Genomic DNA, 20123 nt, shown 5'->3' with positions numbered 1-20123 from the left:
AGTCCCTCTGGTGTGTGTTTGACCATGCTCCTGGGACAGAGGCTTGGTCTGTGAATGCTCACCCCAGTGGTCAGCTCACAGGTCTCCTTCTGTCCCCAGCCTCTGGCTGATGGATCCTCCCACCCGTCACTGAATGAAAACCTGACACAGGCTGCAGCCATCCTGCCCCACCAGCCAACAGAGGCCTCACCAGCCAGCAGCCTGGGCAGCCTGAGCCAGGCTGGCAAGGAGGATGGCAGCTCTTCCTCCAGCATGCGCTCAGCCTACAGCGACGACAGGATCCTCCAATGTGCCTTCTTCCGGGTGGGCAGCTTCCCTGAGGTTCTGGCCTGTGAGAGGTAAGGAGCAACCACAGTGGAGCTGCAGCAGGTGGTGCAAAGGAGGAAACAGGTCCAGACAGGACTCGGCCGCAGGCACACAGAAGCCCAGTGTCAGGGCTGGGGCCTAGATATTTTCACCACAAGCCACATGGCGTGGGCCAATATTGGGGTTACAGGGCCAGGTCTGACAAGCGATGTTTAACCACTGATTTGTCCCATACATTGTAGTGCAGCAAATGCTCTGGGAGCTTGGAGCAGAGCTTGCAGCACCTGCAAAAAAATGGTCCCAGGTACTTGAGGGCCTGATCCCCGCTGTTCACTGCTATACCTCTGTTGCATAGCAAAAGGGGCCGAGACCCGGTTTAATGATCCATAAACAGTAGGCAATTGTTTCCCCTGCTTTCTAAAGAGACAGAGAGAGTCTGAGTAACTTGCCAGGGCCACATCACAGTGAGTGATAAGCAAAGCTTGATCAAGATAGCTTATCTCTGAGGCCCAGGTGCCATGGCACCAGACTCACTTCGTGGTCAGTCTGCTGACACAGGTGTGATTGGCACCTGTCCTCTGTGCCCTGAAGTTCCAGGAACCCCTGAATGTCTTAGTTACTTTTCTATTGTTGTGATAAGATATATGGTCAAGGCAACTTCTAGAAGAAAGAGCTTATTGGAGCCTACCATTCCAGAGGGTTAGAGTCTATGGCCATTGTGATGGGGACATGGCAGCAGGCAAGCAAGTGTGGCACTGGAATAACAGGATATGAGGCAGAGGGAAAAGTAACTAGGAATGGCATGGGCTTTTGAAAACTCAAAGCATGCTTCTGGTGACACATCTTCTCCAACAAGGCCACACCTCCTAATCTTTCCCAAACAGTTCCACCAGCTGGGGACCAAATGTTCAAACATATGACCTATGGGGGCCATTCTCATCCAAAACACCACAACAGAGGATGGCCCTGGCCCGAGAACAGGAAGGAGTGGACTCTCTAGGGGGCTATCCCTGGGCTGAGAGAGACTGGTGTGGACCACCCTCACAGTTGCACTTACAGACCCCAGGGTAGTGTGGATCGGTGTTCTTATCCAAGTGCACTTGTCTGTGAGGAAGAAAAGTATCCCTAAGGCAACCTGTGTCTGTGCTTAATAGCTTTGGCCCTCTGGTCTCTGAGTCACTTTCTTCCTGTCATGCAGGCCTAAGGCTGTCTGTGGTGACAGATGTGACAGGTCCTAGAGAGGAGATATTGAGCCTGCTCTTCTGGCTTTCTCTCCTCTGGATGCATTTGTCTCCAATGTCCCAGGAAGCTGTGTCCTGACACTTACTGTTCCCTCAGCTGAGGCACCTAGCAGCAGTCTGAACTTCTCTAACCCTGAGTGTGCATAACCAAAACTAAGAGACAGGGCCACCACAGAGACCAAGTAGAGACCAGTGTCCTGGCCTCATCTTGACCTCTGACCTTTTGACCCCTGTCTGCTTCTCTCCTGTGGCTCAGTGCGGATGTTGACCTGTGTGTCTGCAGCCTTCACCTGAAAGATCTGCTTCAGATAGACACAGCGCTGAGGCAGGAGAAGCACCTGGTAGGTAGAGTCATTTGCTTTCTCTTTGTGACCTGGGGACCGGGTGGGGCTATGAGAGCCCCAAATGTGTGAGGGGCTCAGAGCTGGGTAAAAACAGACATGGAAACAGGAGGTAATGCAGTGAGGTCTAGGCATTGGCTATGGGGCCACATTTGGTGCCACAGTCAGGACGCAGACTCCATTTAGCTGGGGTGGGAGCCACCAAGAGGTGAGTTCAGAGCCTTGTTCCGCACCTGCTGAGGACTGCACCTGCTGAAGACTCTGGGTAGAGAGAGCTCTGATGGAGGGAAAGGACACTAAGCCAATAACTACATTTAACAGCAACAGCGCATAAACTGAGGCTGTGAGGAAGCCAGATCCTGCACACACCACTGAGGGAGTGGAGAAAGGTGTTACTGCTTTTTAGACAATCAAGTATGTGATGCCCAGAGGACCAGTGGCTCTTCCTCTGGGTGTCTGTCCCAGAGAGACCATGTTGGCACCAGTCCCTGTGTGAACGTTCTTCCACAGTGGTGTCCGTGATGATGCCTGGATAACAGAGCTCCTGCAGTGGTGTGACCATGGAGACGGCGCCCTCTGCGATTCCCTGGGGAGCCCCGATTCTGGGAGGGCCCTTCCGGGTTTAAGAGGTCTGTAGGAAGAGTCTGAGAGGACTTTGTACACCCCAATTCTGTGGAGGTGTCTCTAACTCTTACAAGGAAGCAAGTCTACATGTGGAAACGTGTGTGTGCGCGCGCGTGCGCACACACACGCACATGCGATGAAGAGCTCTGCACAATGTAGTCATTGAGTGAATACTGTAGAGATGGGTGGGGGCTGGGGAAGAGAGGAGAGAGGGAAGGCAGCAGGGAGGTGAAGAGAAGGGCAGAATGAAGGTGAGAAATAGTCTTTAGGTGCTTCATAATACCCAGACATGCCATTGCCATGATACATAGGTCATGTCCTTCTGCAAGAACTGGGTCGGAGGTGGAGCACTTCCCAAATGTTTCTGCTGTCCCTTCCCTTGTGCCAACAGATATTCATTCAGATTCTTAAAGCATGCCTCCTGGACTCGTTTCCTAAAAAGAAGCCTGATGATGAATCATACCAGAAGATTCTTTCCAAACAGGAGCATGTAAGTCTGTAGCCTGTATCTCAAGGTAACTCGGTAAACTGTTAAAATAATAAAAACACTTCATGCTGTGCATAAAAATATCTTTCTCTTAAGGCACGAAGTCGATCTTACAATACACATTTGAACACAGTGTGATGGCTTCTGAGAGCTCATGTACATGTGTAAAAAGGACACTTGTGGTGACCTGCAGCTTCAGTCCTGGGACTGTGACTACTAGGGCCAGCAAGGGAATGGAGAAAGGACAGGGACACATGCAGGAAAGGAGGGACCAGCTGGGACTGTGCTCACTCTGATGATGGTGGTCCCCTACTGCCTCCAGCAGCCCAGAGCCTCAGCTTCTTTTATTAGATGCAGCAGGGAAGGAGGAGTTTAGCTATTCTCAGTAGGAGATGTCTGTTACTGAGTGGTACCAGCATTACATCTCCTGAAGAAGTTGGCCCCACATCGCCTTGGTCACCTGGGAACGCAGCTCCAGAGGAGCAAGAACTATTCCTTGCCTCATGCTGGGGTTTGAAGAAGCCACGAAGAGCACCCATGATCATTCCTCAGTCTGGAGTGGGCCGCAGATCTAGGAATGCTGTCAGCCTGGAGGGTGCTGCTTCCTAACACCGAACCCCAGAACTGACTCAATTGCCCACCTCAGCACAAGAAGATGCTGGACCATGTCAGGCTCCCCACACAAGTGGAGCCTGCACTGCCTGCTCACTGTGCTGAGACCACACTGGACCAGTGGCGACCTGTGAAGATGGTGTCCCAGAGAGAAAGAAGCTGGACAGCTAAGCTACAATGCTCACTTCCCACTCTTGAACTCACCAAATTCTTCCCACTTCCGCCTTGAGGTGTGCTGTTAACTCCTTCCCCGTGGAAACCCTGTGAGTGAAGAAGGAAGATTCCTGCCTAGCCCCTAGAATGCACATTTTCTAAAAAGTTTGTAATGATTGAAAGACAGAGTTTCATTGTTTGCTAAGTACTAACTATAGTTTCAGGAGGACAGAGGATCTAAAAGAAAATCATCATCATTCATTCTGGAGGTCCAGTGTTTAATGAAGTAAAGGAGCTTTTACCCTTACACGTCAATCGTATTGTGACTTTGTGTGTACAGCTGCATGACGTGGGTGTGGGTAAATGAGCCACATCGCTTGAGTGGAGGTCCGAGGAATTCTCCATGGAATTCTCTCTTCTCTTCTTTACATGGGTTCTTGATATAAAACTCAGATGTCTAGCCTTACACAGCAATTGCTTTCACCCACAGAGCCATCTCTCTGGCCCAGCATTAAGCCCTAAGACGGTATCCAGAACATCTCACTATTGTTAAGATATGTTTTTACAAAATATTTGTCAAAAATATAAGACCATTTCTTCCAGAATTTGAGTTTTACTAGTTTTTTTCTTTGTGTGTTTGTTCTCTTCCTGCCCTGCCCTTCCCCTTCCCCCTCCCCCCCCCCCCCCCTCCCCACCCCTTTACCCCTCCCCCCCCCCCCTCCACCTTGCAGGATTTGGAGGAATTAGAAAAGCGACTTCAGGCCAGATTGGTGAACACAGAAATGTTGGGCACTGGTGACTCTGGCTACATTTCCCTGGCAGATGTGGAGAGGAGGGAGAGAGAGCTCTCGGAGCAGCTCATAGACAATGTAGGTGCTGGCCTTTCTCCCCTGTGGTGAGCTTGGTTTTTGTAACAGTGACATTGACAAGATTAAAGAGGTGATACTGTCATGTCTCATCCCAATGCAGAGCCAGTGTGTGAAGTTCAGTGGCAGGGGAGGTATACTTAGCGGAGATCTACAAAGGGGTGCTTTGATCCATTTTTATTTTTTAGCTGGCTGGGTTTTGTGTGTGTGTGTGTGTGTTTGTTTGTTTGTTTGTTTATCACTGAAAGCAATGATTCCTAGAAACCCTCAGTGTCACTGCCACCCCATAGTAGAGTTGGTTCAAGGGCATCTCCAACCCTCAGCCTTGTAAAGCATGCTACTCATGCCACAGGGGATGGCTTCCTTGGGATGCTCTACTGCCCCCTGGCCATGGATCTGTGAGTAGATGTGTCCTTGGCACCTCCCGTGCTGGGCAGTGGTAACTCAGATTTGATGGAGCATGGCCTTGCCCAGGAGACCCAGGGACAGCTACAGTGAATGAGGAAGACCGCCTGGCTCCCCTGCGGCAGAGGAAAGGTGCTAGGGGAAGCTGAGGTGTGAGCCTTCCACTTCAGGATCTTAAAAAACCTCTTAGACGGCCATAGAGAGACCAGTCAGAAGGGCCAGTACATGAGCAGACAGGAGCCAGGGAGGTCTGGGAGGTAGGAAGGCAATTTAAAGAGTAAAGGGTGAGCCAGGGATGGTGGCTTATGCCTTTAATCCCAGCACTTGAGAAGCAGAGGCAAATGGATCACTGTGAGTTCGAGGCCAGCCTGGTCTACAAAGTGAGTCCAGCACAGCCAGGGCTATTACACAGAGAGACCTTGTCTCAAAAAACAACAACAGCAACAAAAAAGAATATTTGGGCTTGAGGGTAAGAGTCCATGATGGCAGAATGAAGGCATGGCTGCAAGTGCAGGAAGCCGAGAGCTCTCCTCTTGAACCAGAAGCACAGAACTGAGATAACAGACTAGAAATGACACAAGCCTTTATACTCTCAAAGCCCTCCTCCTGTGACACACTCCCTCCAACAAGGCCACACCTCCTACGCCTTCTCAAACAGTGCCATCAAGTGGGAACCAAAACATTCAAATGCCTGAGGGTACGGGGGATATTTATTCAAGGGGCACTGTGACTTTTCTCATTGCTGTGACCCAATACCTGCCAAGCAGCAACTTAAGGGAGGAATGGTTTATTCAGCTTACAGTGTGAAAGGATAGCATCTGTGGTGGGGAAGGCATGGTGGCAGGAAAGTGAAACAGCTGGTTACATTGCATCCACAGTGTACTTTCCTCCTTTTTGTTCTTTCTGGGACTCCAGCCGATGGGATAGTGCCATCCATATTCAGGATTCGTGGGGAGCTAAAGGGATCCAGACCAAACGCAGCCAATGATGGTCACATTCTGTGACACTCTCCTAGTCGGCTCCTTGCTCTGCCTCAGGGCATGTTCTATCCAGAAGTAAGCAAGCAAGGCTCAGGCTGCCTACCAGGAAGACAGTCACCAGACTTCCTGCCATCCTTGATGGTGAAGCTTACATGGCCTTTGTTGTCACACTTTAAAGCCCCCAGCAGCCTAAGCCAGGAATTGACTATTCTCTGCTCTGGTTCTGATAAGATACAGTGTGGGCGGCTGGATCTCAAAAGCAGAATGATTTCACAGCCAGCATCTTCTCTGCCACTTGGCTCTTTTGTACTTCTGTAACAATGACTAATAGTGACCTCCTGGGGTTTTTAAAGCCCTATTTAATCCCTTTGAGAGATCCTGAGACCCACAGGGTCTCGTTGTCTCACTTCCCATGCTCCCAAGGAGTAATCGTGACCTGTGTGGAGTCCTCAAGCGGTGCTCATAACTTTCTTATTGGCAACAGTGCCTTGTGTTTGCTGGAAACACCTCTATAATGTGACTGGCACCACAGTCTCTGGGGCAGAGTGCAGGCTGCCTATCACAGAGCACAATCAACGCCAAAGTAAACCCACTTCAATTGCAGAAAAGTTAAGAAGCTCTGGTGGGAAAGGGGGATGAGCTGTGATTCCCAGACACTGGCCAGAGCTCTTTCCTGAATAAGATTTCCTCATCACCTGCTTCTCCTGCTCATTTCATAGATGGGAGCTTTCTGGAAGCAGATGGAAAGTGTCCAGCCCATTCTCATGGACCAACTTAAATGCTCCAGCTCCAAGGCACGGCAGCTCATGACGACTCTGACAGGAAGAATGATTGTCATTGAAAGGCTGCTGCATGACTCTCAGGACCTGCAGGCTATGGTAACACAGGCCAGAGGAGGGTGGAAAGACGTGCAAACACTGACTAGGTGTCAGGAGGTCAAACACATTCATGTTGTAGAGAAGATATAGCACCCCAGGAAAGGGCAATGAGTCTATCTACCATCCATCCATCCTCCCGTCATCTGTTCATCACTCACATATCCATCTTCCATCCGTCCATCATCAGTCCCCTTCTGTGCACCATAATTCATCCATCTATCACACATCTACCCACTGTCTACCCATTTCTTTAAAAGATCTACTCTAGCGTATGTGTATACCTGCTTTTGCTTAAGTGTGTGTGTATATATACCAGCTACATGCCTGGTGCCCAAGGAGGTCAGAATAGAGTTCCAGTCTCCAGCCCTCTGCCCGCCCACCCACTCATCCATCACTCACCATCCCATAGTGGAGGTGCTGATTAGATCAATGGTCCTGCAGATCTTGGGTTCTCAGTGCTTGCTGCACATTGGTATTTCCTGGCAAGCTTTAATGACTGTTATGCTTGGGCTTTGGGAGATCACCATCTAGTGGTCAGGCTTACAATGACAGCCAGGAGCAGGGAGGTGTGGAAGACAGAGCCCCAGAATCTGGGCTTGACTAGAAGACAGTGGTTGAAGGATTTGGGGACAGGTAAGGTGCCAAGTGCCCGCTGGCTTATACCAAGTACTGAGGGTGTGGGAAGGCTTCCATCCCTGTCTAAGATGCAAATGGGGAAGGAGGGAGTTCACTGTGCTTGGCATGGAGTGTGTGAGGATGTGCTGGTCTAGGCGGCAGCCAGATCTTGGTGGCCAGTAACTAGCATTACAATGCATAACACCAGACCAACCCCCAACACGGATGCCAGCCATTGTCCTCTGTCTCCCAACAGGATGCCCTGGAAAGAACAATGGGTCGGGCCCACATGGCAAGAATGGTAGAGTTCCTGAGGACACAGATCCAGGAGGAGACCAGGTGCCGGCTGGCTGCCATCTCCCATGGCCTGGAGCTGCTGACTGTCCAGGGGCATCTGTCTGGGAGGCAGAAGGAGGAACTTCTGACACAACAGCACAAGGCCTTCTGGGAGGAGGCAGAGTGCTTTGGCAGGGGTGAGCCAGTGAGCCTGGGTTAGGGACCTGATATAGTATGGCCCATGACACTAAGCCAGGCAGAGCCAATCCGGCGCCAGACCCAGCCTCCACCTCGGTAGCACAGAGTGATCAGAGTCTGTGTGACATCAGAATCACCCTCTAGCCTCAGTGACTAGGGCTGACAAGACCCCATTGTCAAGGCACGACCAGCTAGATTTCAAAGGAGCAGAGGAAGGGAGAGGACATCAACCAGACTGGGCATGCTCAGGGGTGACCACATGCAGCGCCAACCCTGCCCAGCTGAAGGGCTAGTGAGCATGAGTCAGGTCAGCATGGACAGAGGGAAGCTACAAAGGTTCCTCACGGCTGCTCCTGCCCACAGGGCCACCTGGAGAAAAGGGACTGCCTGGTAGGTCACAGGAGCTCTTCACTGGTGGCCCTGCTAGAGAGTCACCCCCCTGCTCTGTGGTTCTTTTCAATCCCAGAATTCATGCAGCGGGGCAAAGACCTGGTCCAGACGTCTCTGGCTCGCCAAGCAGAGGCGAGGGTAGAACTCACACAGGCCCAAGAAGAAGAGCAGAGAAGCTTCCTGGCTGATTCCCAGCTGACCTCAGACCCAGGGGAGTTCCTCAAGGTGACACTGCCCCTACCCCATCCCCAGTACTTGGACCTTCTAGGTTAATCTGTTGATCTTGGTCAAGACTTAGGCCTCCAACAGATAAAACTTCAACTCTGGACTCCATGTGCCAGGCACGTGACTGTAGCCATGTCTCGTAGTCTCTTTGTTCCTGATTCTTCTTTCATGAGGAAATGACTAGCATCCCAAGATGGGCTGCTATAGCAAGCATAGCCAAATGCTGGCTCATGGCACATACGGTGTGTAAGTCCCAAGTTTTTCACAGAAGGGTCCTCAGCCGCGGGGGTAGAGCAGCCCTCAGCTCTGGCCAGGGCAGTGGTCCAGGACCATGGAGGTGGCCCCACTAGAATATGCCATGGTTCTCAGTAGGAAGAGGACACGAGGCCTGTGGGAAGGCAGCAAGTGAGGTGCCAGCTTTCTGGAGAGAAAACAAGTTGCTGGGAACCAGTGACACAGGCTGAGCTCACAGTGTGTGCACAGGGCCATGGGGACAGTGCAGTGGGGAGCAGCACCACGGGAAGGCGAGGCCACACCCTCACAGCACAGAACAGACTCAGGCCCATTACACTTTACCTCTCTGTGAGCTCTAACTAGGGCCATGTCTATGAGTCAGGAATGTACCCTGAAGGGGGTGGAGCTTCTGTGTGTGAAAAGATTGATTAGGAGGATAAGAGGAGGATAGGACTCAGTTCTTTGTCACCCTCAGCTAACACTCTGCTCATCCTGAACTCCAAACATAGGAGGGTGATAGGCATCTATGTCCCAAGATCCAGCTCAAACCAGGCAGCATGGCTGGTGTTCAGGGAACAGGGATAATGGAGGAGGGATGAATGAATACACATGTGAATGAATGAATGAATAAGTGAATGAGTAAACACGAATGGATGAATGGATGGATGGATGGATGGATAAGTGAATGAGTAGACACATGAATGGATGGATGATGGATGGATGGACGGACGGATGGATAAGTGAATGAGTAAACACATGAATGGATGAATGAACGCATGAACAAATGATCAGTGAACCAAAGAATGAACACATGAAATGGGCAAATGAATGGACACCACGCTCCATCCCACCTTCAGTACCCCATTTCTAGTCCCTGCCCTTCAATCTCATCTAACCCCCAACTCCACATCATCCTACAGGCAGACAGAGGACTCTACCGCATCCAGTTGTGGCAGCTGCTGCTCAATCACAGGTGGCCTTGGCTTCTGTGTCCCCACTAGAAACCTTCATCCTCAAAAGCTATGTAGACATTTCTCCTGATAGCATGGCCCCTGTACCTTTTCCCTACTACGAGAAGTCACTGTGTCCTTGTGTCCTTCTGGCTATGTAGGAGTCTCTGGTACCCTACTGGCCTGCTCCACGTCCAGCTGTTCTTTTGGCTCCATCGAGGCAGCATCCAACTTCTGGCTGTTTCTTGACTATATGGGCCACTAATAACCTGTCTGCTTTACCCCAGGTCCCTCAGGTAGGTTCCCCTGGATGTGTCAGGTCACTAGCAAGAGAAGTCAGAGTGGGTGTTGTCTGGTGACAGGGCATAGGACAGACAAATAGCAAGGGTGGCCCAGTGGACACTCCTTACATCAATTTAACAGAAACACAGTTGAGATTTGAAGTCCTGGCCTTAGTCACAGTTTGTAAACTACTAAAGTCATGTGACAGCTCCATGTCTCAGTTTTCTCACAATTATATAGGTGTGACTATTTCTCCCATCTGAGATGACAATTAGTCACCTGGGGAGAACTTTTCCAGAAAAAGCAGAGTGCAGTTTCCTACTGGACTCAGTTCCCATTTTAACTATAGGCTTTTCATGAGATTCTGGAGAGGCAGCGGCTGATGCGGATTGACCAGGAGGAGGAGGAAGACATCAGGATCACTGAGTCCATGGCTGCACTCTGCCAGGTAGGTGATTGTACTGTGCCTTCGGATGTAACAAAACACCAGGCTGTCAGTCCATCATGGTGGAGAAGGCAAGGCGTCAGAAGCATAAGGCAGCTGGCCACATTGCTTCTGCAGTCAAGAAGTACAGAGACGACGTGCATGCTGGTCCTCAGCTTGCCTCCTTTTATTTAACCTGTGACTCTGTTTGTGGGACAGGGATGCTCACATTCTTGGAGAATGATGCCCTTACAGACTCAGGTATGTCTCCTGGGTGATACCAAGTCTGCCAGATTGACAATGAATATGACAACGGCTTAGCCAGACGACAGAGCAACACTCTGCTCTGTGTGTGTGATAGAAGCTCTTGATCCTCCTGTCCTCCAGGCTGGAGAACTATGGAAAGGGTCAGGTGCCATTGTACTTGTTGCCTGACGGACCCACAGACTACATCTCTGCCATGGGTTCATTGTGTCCATGCTGGAAACTGGGATATCCACCGGACATGGGCAAGTTAGAGCTGCCTGCTCTCCTCACAGTAGACTTTGAGGAGAGAGGCAGAAGTGTGTAAAAGACTGTCCAGGTGCAGGCCCCCTGGGGCATGTTGGTGAGCAGGGCAGAACCATAGGCTGAGAGATGGAATAGGGGGAAAGGAAGATGCTGGTGAGAAAGAATATAGCACACACCTCATGGCTAGGTAGCATTGAGAGAGGTCTCCAGTGCCCAGCTCAGCATCAGGCTCTGACTCACCATATGGTCATGTGACCACTACCTGGTCCCTCTAACTCTGTTTCTCTGTCTATGAAATGGGGCATCGGTCTTCTTTCAAAGTGACACTGTGACAACCCCATGCTTGGGAGAGCTTGGGATAGCAGCTTGAACTAGTGACATCCAATCCATATTGACTCCATCACCAAGCCCTTACTTATCGGCCCAGAAAAGAGAGTGAGGGGCCCGTGGAGGCCCAAGGTGAAGGTGAACTCAAAGACAGTTCTCCGGAGGAAGTGTCCCTGAGTGGACACAGGAAGAATGTGCAAAGACAGGAAGTCCAGCCATCCAGATCAGTTGTGGCTTCAGTGTCCTCCTCTGTTAAAATCTTTTAAGTTTTTGGGACGTTTAGTTATTTCTCCAAATATTGCTTACTTCTACTCCAACTCTCCTGTCCCCTTCTTCCTTGGGGACAGCAGTGACCCCTGTCAGACCTCCTGGTCTCTCTGGTGTCTTCAACCTCTCTATAGTGTCCATCCTGTAGCCTCCTTGCTTTGTTCAGGGTTTCATTTGATTTACTTTCCAATGTACTGATTCTTTCCTCGCCTGCTTCTAGATGACTTTAGTCATTAAAATAGCACATTGAGTTCTTTAAACTTCCAAATTCTAAAACATCTAGCTGGTTCTCTTTAAACTAAGCAATGCTGTGTATTATCATTGCAGCTCTTTGCTTGTAACCCCATGAGCAGAGCAGCAGCTGGTACTTGTAGTCATTCTAGAATGTGTATGGTGTGCGTATGTTTTGTTCCTGTTGTCTGTCTTGTACCCAATGTATTCAATTTCAAGTCTAGAAGTTCAGAGCCCAGAAAAGTAGGGGAGGGAATGTGGAACCAACATATAACCCCAATGAGGTTCTTATTTCAGGAGCTCTACTGTGGCACCATGGAAACCTTCCAAAAGTTTGTGGACACCCTGTTCCTGAAGACCCTCCCAGAAGTGAGCAGTCTCCCTGTGGCAGAATGTGAGGCCCTGAAACAACAGGTCCAGGAGCAGGCAGCAAGACAGCTGGGACAGGCAGACCGATTTCGCAGACGACAGTGGGGACTCTTGTGTGACCTCTTGGAGCAGGACAGGAGAGTATGTCTCCTGGGAACTGGGCTGGGCTGTGCATTTGAGACTTAGGGGGTTATGGAGAAATTTCAGGTGCTGGGCATCCCCCAAAGGCCCCTTAGAAACACTACACAGATGTGGCTGCAAACATCCAGAATACACTTAGTGCCAGAGCACATCTGAACATGCTCAAGGCCCTGGGGTGATATCCAGTGCCCCCAAGGAAACAAAGTCATGGTTACCGAGCTTCCCCAACAGTCATGGAGGGAGGGCCAGGATGTGAGCATAGTACTCAAAAATTCACCAGAAAGTCATGAGGCAAAAGGCAATGAAACAGAGGACAGATGAGACAGAGCTGTGCCTGCAGAAACAAGGGAGAAAAGGTTACGAGAGAGGCAGGAGGGTTGCAGTCAAAAGAGGATGGTAGACAGTGTAAACAGAAGTTGCAATGGTGGGCTGGTGAACTTGAGTGAACAGCAACCTCTGGAAGCTGGAACAGGCAAAGAATCATGGGCCTGGGGGATGGAATCCTAAGATGCAGGCACCTCTGCTAAGACCTGTGCTCCACTCCCCCTTCAGAGTGCAGGCTCTGAAGCCCCAGGCTGACAGAGACAGAGAGCTCAGGAGAGTCCAAAAGGACTCTCAATGGTGGAGGTCTTGTGGCAGCATGGTCTTGCTGAGTGAGATCAGAGCTTCCCTTCTAATCATATGAAATTACCTTGGAGGACTGTAGGAACAAGAAAAGATGTTAAGAGAATCAGGAAAGAAAGGGAGTTGTTAAAAAAAACTCAGGGGCCGATGGAGTGACTGCAACTGTGTCATGCGTCTCTGTCCCTCTGAGCATAGGTGTGGCTGGAGGAGTGTGCACTGTCCACAGTGCTGCAGAGGCAGCTGCGAGATCATCACGAGAGCGCCATCCACCGGGTCCTGAGCAGGTTCAGTGGCCTCTCTGAAGAGTGAGTATGAGCCCCGAAGGATGGGTTCTGCCTGTGTGAGACTCCAGGCTAATGTCAGTGTGCTAACCTACAAGGTGGACAAATGGGCTGTCCCCTATCTCCCCCGATAATAAAGAGGTACCATTTCCCAGTCCTTCTCTGGAAAGTGGGACAAATGAATCCTGATTTGTAGAATTCTGCTTGGTAGGGACTTTTTGGGATAGCTTTTGTGAGGTAAATTTATTCACATTGGTTTCAGTTAGTCAGTTCCAGCCGTTTGGTAAATTTGCAGTTTTACTTCTGTTGCCACATACAGTCCAGATGTTGGGAGCTCCTGTCATCACAGAGATCTTAGTGCCCATTTACAGTCACTCTCTACTTGTCAACCAACTATATATTCTGTTAACATATCTTTTTGCTATTTATGCAGTGTATTTCTTCTGTTTAGTAAAAATATTTCTCCTTGTTTTCCAGGGGGGAAATGACATATTTTTTAATTACCCATCTTTTCCCAAGAACATGATGTATGTAGGTATCAGGTGTGTGGCTGTAGTAGCGGGACAGAATCAGGTGTGTCCCTGTGTGGCGGTGATCACAGCAGCAATGGGTTGGTATGGCTGCAGGTGTGTGGTTGGTATGGTGGGTGGAACAGGAGCAGGTACGTGGCTTTGGCAGTGTTTTGGTACAGGAAGTGGGTGGCGATGGTAGAGAGCATAATGGTCACAGGCATGTGGATCTTGTGGGCAGAATGGAAGCAGGTGTGTGGCTGTTGTAATGGCTGATACAAGTGATGCATCAGAACAAGGAAAGATAAATGGGGTAGACCAGATGACCCAGTGAACATTGCCAGCTCATAGATGTTCAGGTAGCCTGGAGCCTGTGTCTTGAGTGGTATTAGTGTTTACTCCACTCATATATAAGATAAATCAGTCCTCTCTCTATCTCTTGGGACTCAATTATATACTTACTAGACTTTTCCAGCACACTTCATACCGAATTCTGTACTGTTCCATTCTTTTGGTCCAGTATGCTACCTTGTAGCGCTTCTGTTGTCTATTTTTCCACCTGTTGGGGTTAATTTTTTCCTGTTTGTATGGCTGTATTATTTTTATTGACCACGGGATACTTGTTGAATGGCTGAGGAAATGAGCTCCAGCTTTCATGGTATCAAACTCCACATAGCACTTGTCTGACACCTAGTAAGGATTTTAGGTCATGGAAGATAAACCCTCACTCCTAGGGACCGGCTGGCTCCATGGCAGGACCTTGTGTAAGGGTGGTGACTCCACATCTCCACAGCAGAAGGCCCTGAGTATGTCCTGTTTCTGCCTTTTGTCCCTCACTGGCTGCCAAGGTTCTGTCCAGCTACCCAGACTCTCAGCAGCACTGCACATTACGAACAAAGCACTATCCCTTGCCTGGACTTGGGTTGTTTTGCCCCACCGGTGTGGGAACTCAAGGGCTTGTTTTGGCTTTGAATGTCTATAGGGGTTATGTATGAAACGGAGCCTGGCATGTACAATAGCCACTGCATGTACCTCTGAACTTGGAAAGGACATGGCTGAATGTCACCAGGTGGGCAGGGTGAAGTTCAACTGCCATTCTTCTTAGGGGCGTGGCTCCTCCGAGAGTGCATCCCTGATTCAGAGCATCCAACAGCTGTGACCAGACTTGCTTTCTCCCACAGGTCCTCACGAGGTATCCTGCAGGGCCACGAGCTGCTACTGTGCTCTGCTCTGCGCAGACTGGCCCTCCGAGGCACTACCATCACTGCCCTGGCTCACATGAGGCTGTCCGGGAAGAAGAGGCTCCTGCAGGAGCTGCGTGAGCAGCTGGCTCTAGAGCAGGGTGCATCCCCATGCCTGGAAGAGCATCAATGGCAGCTGCTCAGAGCCCTGGTGAGAGCACAGAGTTCACACTCCCACACACCCCAGCCCTGACCAGAAGTGCTCCATGAAACCCCAGTTAGGCCTATTTGTCACATTAGGATCCTGACACCCCAGAGGGGTACAGGGCAATGTGACAAAAAGCACAGGTTGGGACTTGACTCATGGGACCCAAGTGCCTCCTAGGGTGGGGACCCAAGGGCTGGGGTCAAGATAGGAGAGGGAAGGTCTCTCCCCAGAGTTCGTTCCTTGGCTTATACATATATCTAGCTTGTGTCCTATAATGGTCATCTTTCTGTGTGTATTGAGATCCTGGCCTCCTATTAGGAGGATTTCAGGTACCCTGGAGGGGGATCTAAGCTCACACTCCTTCAGCATTAATCTCCTCGTGTCCCGCGCCCATGGTATTCATCATGGAAGTCCTATAATTAGGATCTAAATGTGTACATACGAGGGAACACAGTCCAGATCAGAAAAGGGGAGGCAGAGGTGACTCTGAGGGGACACACATATGTCAAGGGATTTTAGTGAAGGCAACATGGAGAGAATCTACCAGGAATCTAAGTGAAGTCTCAGGGAGGGTAGAACAGCCAGCACACAGGTACCAGAAAGAGGCCCTTCCTGCTCTGTGAAGATTTGAACAGATTAAATAATTGGCAAGCAGCAGAGCTGGGGTTTGAACCCCTACCAATTGCCCCAGATCTCCTGTGTGGTGCTCCTAAGCCATAGAGGCTGTGATGGCTCCCATCCTGCTGGTGACACATGAACTCAGTCTCTTTGTCTTCCTTGGAGACACAAAGGGAGCTAGCAGGTTATTTCTCTAGCTCCAGTTCCCAACTCCCCCATCTCTCCTTCCTAAGCAGGGGCAGTCCCTGGCCCCATGTACCCTGCCACAGTTTCTGTGAAGCCCTCAAAGCTGAATCTGATCTCAAGCTAGCTTTTTAGAAAGGCCTTAACTTTAGAAAGGCTCTCAGATCTTGTCAGCCCTAGCATTTAGGCTTCAAGAAGAATGAACAAGCCCTCATTTTGTGAGGGGCCATGGATCGCAGCAAGCACATAGTTGGGGCTCAATAAATGCCTTTGGATAAGGGCTGGGGGACTATCAACAGACACTTAGACTGTTGGAGCTATTGTTCAAAGTCTAGAACCTGCCCACCCTTTGGTTCCTTTCCCCAGCCTTCAGGCCAGCACAAGGTCCAGCCGTTCTAGCTAGGTGGTAGCATATCTTTCCTTGTAGGAGGTACGAATCCTGGAGGAGGCAGCCAGACTGGAGGATGAGGCACAGCAGACCAGCCTGCGGCTCCAGCAGCAGCTGCTGGCAGAGGCACAGGAGGCAGGGCAGCTGCTACAGCTGCACTCGGAGAGAGCCATCGGGCAGGCACTGCTGGTGCAAGCACGGAATGTGGCCAGCAAGGGCAGGACCAGGGACAAGGAAGACTTCAAGGTGAGAGCCAGGCTGTCTCTCAACAAGGAGGGTCAGGAAGAACGGTACTTTCCCTGTGCCTCTTTGAGATTCCAGCCTACAGTGTGTGCCTGGCTTGCCAGCCAAGAGTCACCCAGGCCCCACACAGAGGCCCTGAGCTGGGTCCTGTCGACTCTGGTTTAACATCAACTCGAGGCACAGCACTGCCTACAGCACAGCAAAACCAGCTCCAAACTGAGAAATGTGGCTTTCCCTGAGGCTCTGCAGACAGACCCTGGTGGCCCCATGATCCACAGAACTCAACTTAGATAAGTGGGCAGCGGCTAGCCATTTCTGCTGCCAGGGCTAAATGACAGTGGTCACAATAGCGACAGTGGGGTACACCTGGGAGCCTTCTCCACCCTACCTTCTCAGATTCTCCACAGCCCAGGCTGGCTAAGGACCCTCCTTCCCACTGTACAGATGGGGAAACTGAGGCATCTCATTGTACAAAAGGCACACTGAAAGGCTGGCATGTAGTGAGCGGCCAAAATAAACCTAGAGCTAGGTCTCTCCAGTGCCTGCCCTATACCTCCTTGGTTGCCCCCTGGATCCATGAGGTAAGGAGTCCAGAGGCAAACACAGATATGTACAGCCTGGCAGGACAAGGGAAGTGATGGAGTCTCTCACCCATCAAGACTTTGTGCTAATGTTCGGGAAGGAAATCTTTTGCCCACAGCAGGCTGCTCTAGCACCACATCTTATTGGCCAGGACTACATTAAACCCACCATCTTGACTATCCTTGCCAAGGGGAAGTAAGATTATCATCACAGGCTTCGACTGGCCACACCCACCCTGCATAAGTCCTGGCCAGTCCAGGACTGGGAATGGGTGGGAAATACAGTGCCGGGCAGGTGGCTCCAACCTATGACCTTTCAGGTGTCCCCATCTTTCCTGCTTACCACAGAGGACGCTGGTGGAGACGCTGGTGGAGAGTGTGTACGTGACCAACACGAGTGTTAGCCGTCTTGTGCAGGCGTATTACCAGGGCATCGGGAAGCTCCTGCAGGCCCATGAGGAACAGCTGCTGCAGTGCCTGAAGAACCTGCAGGGTAGTTGTCTCCCCAGCTACAGGCCAGCGATGGCTTTGCAAGGGTGGGATCTGTGTGGGACACCTGGGGTGGGGATCTAATGCGCATGCGAGCTAGCCTCCGTGAGTGTGCATGCGCGCTTCCCTTCTTGACTCAAGCCCATGTAATGGGTGCTTAAAAGGCCATGTGTAGACAATACAACGTCTAAATGATTTATGGGGAGCATCTGAGAAGAATGCTTGTATGTTCTGCTGAGAAATGGAATTCATTCCATCTTTGAGCTTCCTGGTGGCCAAAGAGATGCAGTAACCATGAGTAAGAACGGGCCCAACAGAGCTCCTGAGACCCTGCGAGTGTTCTGCCCAGGCCTTCTATAACTAATCACCTCCCACCACCATACCTGTGAAGCAGCGGACGACAGCCGCCGATCCCACAGCAACACCCAAGTAACACGCAGAGCTCCCTACAGGCTGCTCCTCTCCCCCTTGCACTAGGATCTACAAGTGGCACTAGACTACACGGCTCACACGCTATACTGCTTTGCTCCAGAGTGGTCTGGGGTTGAGCCCCAGGGTGAGGGACAGGAGGAAGGAAGGTCCTAGAGCACCTTCTACAGCTGTCATTGCTTTCAGCTGGCCTCAGCTGCCACCTGCCTCCCCCGCCCCATTCAGGAGGATTCTGCTGAGATCTCCCATGTGCTCCGGAATCTACAAGTGGCTACAGGTTCTCCATCACAGCTTTTCCAAAAATATTTAAGCTTGCTTAACAGAAGCCACCCACTCATCCCTGCAGAGCACTGGGTACCAGGGCCCATCATCTCCTCACACTTTAGGACTCACCCTTGCATCCAGTTCTGGTCCCCGGCTTTGCTGTGGGCACTTGACCCTGGCTCCCTGATAGACTGCAGCAAGCCCTCCCTCTGTAAAGGAGTGCTTTCTTATGGAGCAGTAAGCCTGTCCACGACTTTGCTGATGAAACCCCCCCATGCCCCCACAACGTATGGTGGCTGCTCACGCCAGACAAAGTCAGCAACTGGTGAGCACCTCACACCAGCAAAGTGCAGAACCCATGTGTCCCCTGAAAAACTCCCTGGGTGTTGGGGTATTTGACAGAGAGGTGCCTCCATGAGGGTTGTCTGTCATCTGTGGTCAAGCTAATTATACAACAGACAGCACTCTCAGCCAGGGAAGCCCAGGGCAGCACACTACTTTACTTAAAAAATAATAAATTACAAGTTTTCTAAACAGGAAACTCTGAAAATAAGAAATAGCTGTGGGCTGTGGATGTGAGGTCAAGGCCAGGTGCCTGCTTCTCTGAGGTTGCTCACACTGGCATCCCAAGGCCTACCAACACCCCAGCTCAGCTCATCCTGCCCTTCTACCTGCTGTGTGACCCTGACTCTGGAAGATCTCTGTGACAGCCTCTTACTGTGGAAGCTGGCTTGTCACCTCTCCTTGGTCCTGACAGAGAGCTAGAGAGGAGCCACTGGTGCATTCTTGTTCCAAAATTGCCGTGACAGTCTCTTATACTGGCCTTCCCAAGTGCTGGTGCCTGTAACATGTTATGGTAACAAGTGTGTCCTGCTCATCCTTAGCCCTGGCCTGGCAGAGTCCACCTTCCGAATGAACACCTTGACTGTCTTGTGTCTGTGGGTCCAGGTGAGAGAATCAATGCTTACAAGCTGTGGAAGAAGCAAGAATTCAGCGACCTGCCTTCGGGGAGCCAAACAGCAGATAGTCCCCATGGAGCTTCCCAAGCAGTGCAGCAAAGGTAGAGTTCAGAGTTGTCTGTGGGGGTCTCTGCATGGGGTGCACTCCACTCTACATGGTGGGCTTGGGACCTTGCATGGTTTTCCAGTTGGTGTGGGTGTTGTCTCCCTCAGAGCCAGCTCTGAAGCCTCTCTCCCGAGAAGCCAGCTGCAGGGTGCAAATTTGCATAAAGACTGGTGGTAAGCCTTTGCGTGTGTGTGTGTGTGTGTGTGTGTGTGTGTGTGTGTGTGTGTGTGTGTGTGTGTGCATGCGTGTATTTATGTAGGTGCAGGAATACATTTCATCTCAGAGATAACATAAAATGTTGTTCCTTAGGCACTATCTGCCTTGACTTTTAACATTGTTCCCCTGGCCTGGAGTATGCCAAGCAAGCTAGGTTGGCTGGTCAGTGAGCCCCAGAGATCTCCCTGTCTCTTCCTCAGCACTGCAATTACAGGCATGCCCCACCACGCTCAGCATTTTTTAATGGGTTTTGAGGATCAAATTCAAGTTCTTACACTTACAAGGCAAGCACTTAACAAAAGAGGCATCTCCCCAACCCTGGTTATATGTTGTTAACCTGGAAAGTGAAGGAGAAGGGACAGGGGATGGGGGAGGGGACTCAGGTAAAGGCATGTTTCATGCTAATGCCCACTGCAGGACCTTCCACAGGCTCAGCATCCTGAGCCTCCCATTCACCCGTTTACCTTGCAGACCAAAGGGTCAGAGTTGGGTCAACTTGTCTGGTCCCTCTC

At 50.8% G+C, this 20123-nt stretch overlaps 1 protein-coding gene across 1 annotated transcript in view; it reads left to right on the top strand.

The window, feature by feature from the left end:
* Positions 1-20123, top strand: part of Evc (EvC ciliary complex subunit 1) — a 37934-nt gene that overhangs the window by 11378 nt on the left and 6433 nt on the right. Inside the window, exons 3-16 of the mRNA XM_051164994.1 lie at positions 100-338; positions 1804-1888; positions 2904-3002; positions 4496-4633; positions 6735-6893; positions 7765-7981; positions 8449-8597; positions 10413-10511; positions 12120-12332; positions 13152-13261; positions 14928-15138; positions 16364-16570; positions 17497-17641; positions 19279-19390. Coding sequence (XP_051020951.1) covers positions 100-338; positions 1804-1888; positions 2904-3002; positions 4496-4633; positions 6735-6893; positions 7765-7981; positions 8449-8597; positions 10413-10511; positions 12120-12332; positions 13152-13261; positions 14928-15138; positions 16364-16570; positions 17497-17641; positions 19279-19390 — 2183 coding nt within the window. The remainder of the gene's footprint in view (positions 1-99; positions 339-1803; positions 1889-2903; positions 3003-4495; positions 4634-6734; positions 6894-7764; positions 7982-8448; positions 8598-10412; positions 10512-12119; positions 12333-13151; positions 13262-14927; positions 15139-16363; positions 16571-17496; positions 17642-19278; positions 19391-20123) is intronic.

The sequence above is a fragment of the Acomys russatus genome, chromosome 22 (assembly GCF_903995435.1).
Source record: "Acomys russatus chromosome 22, mAcoRus1.1, whole genome shotgun sequence".
NCBI classification, from domain to species: domain Eukaryota; kingdom Metazoa; phylum Chordata; class Mammalia; order Rodentia; family Muridae; genus Acomys; species Acomys russatus.
This window is presented reverse-complemented; position numbering and strand designations above follow the sequence as displayed.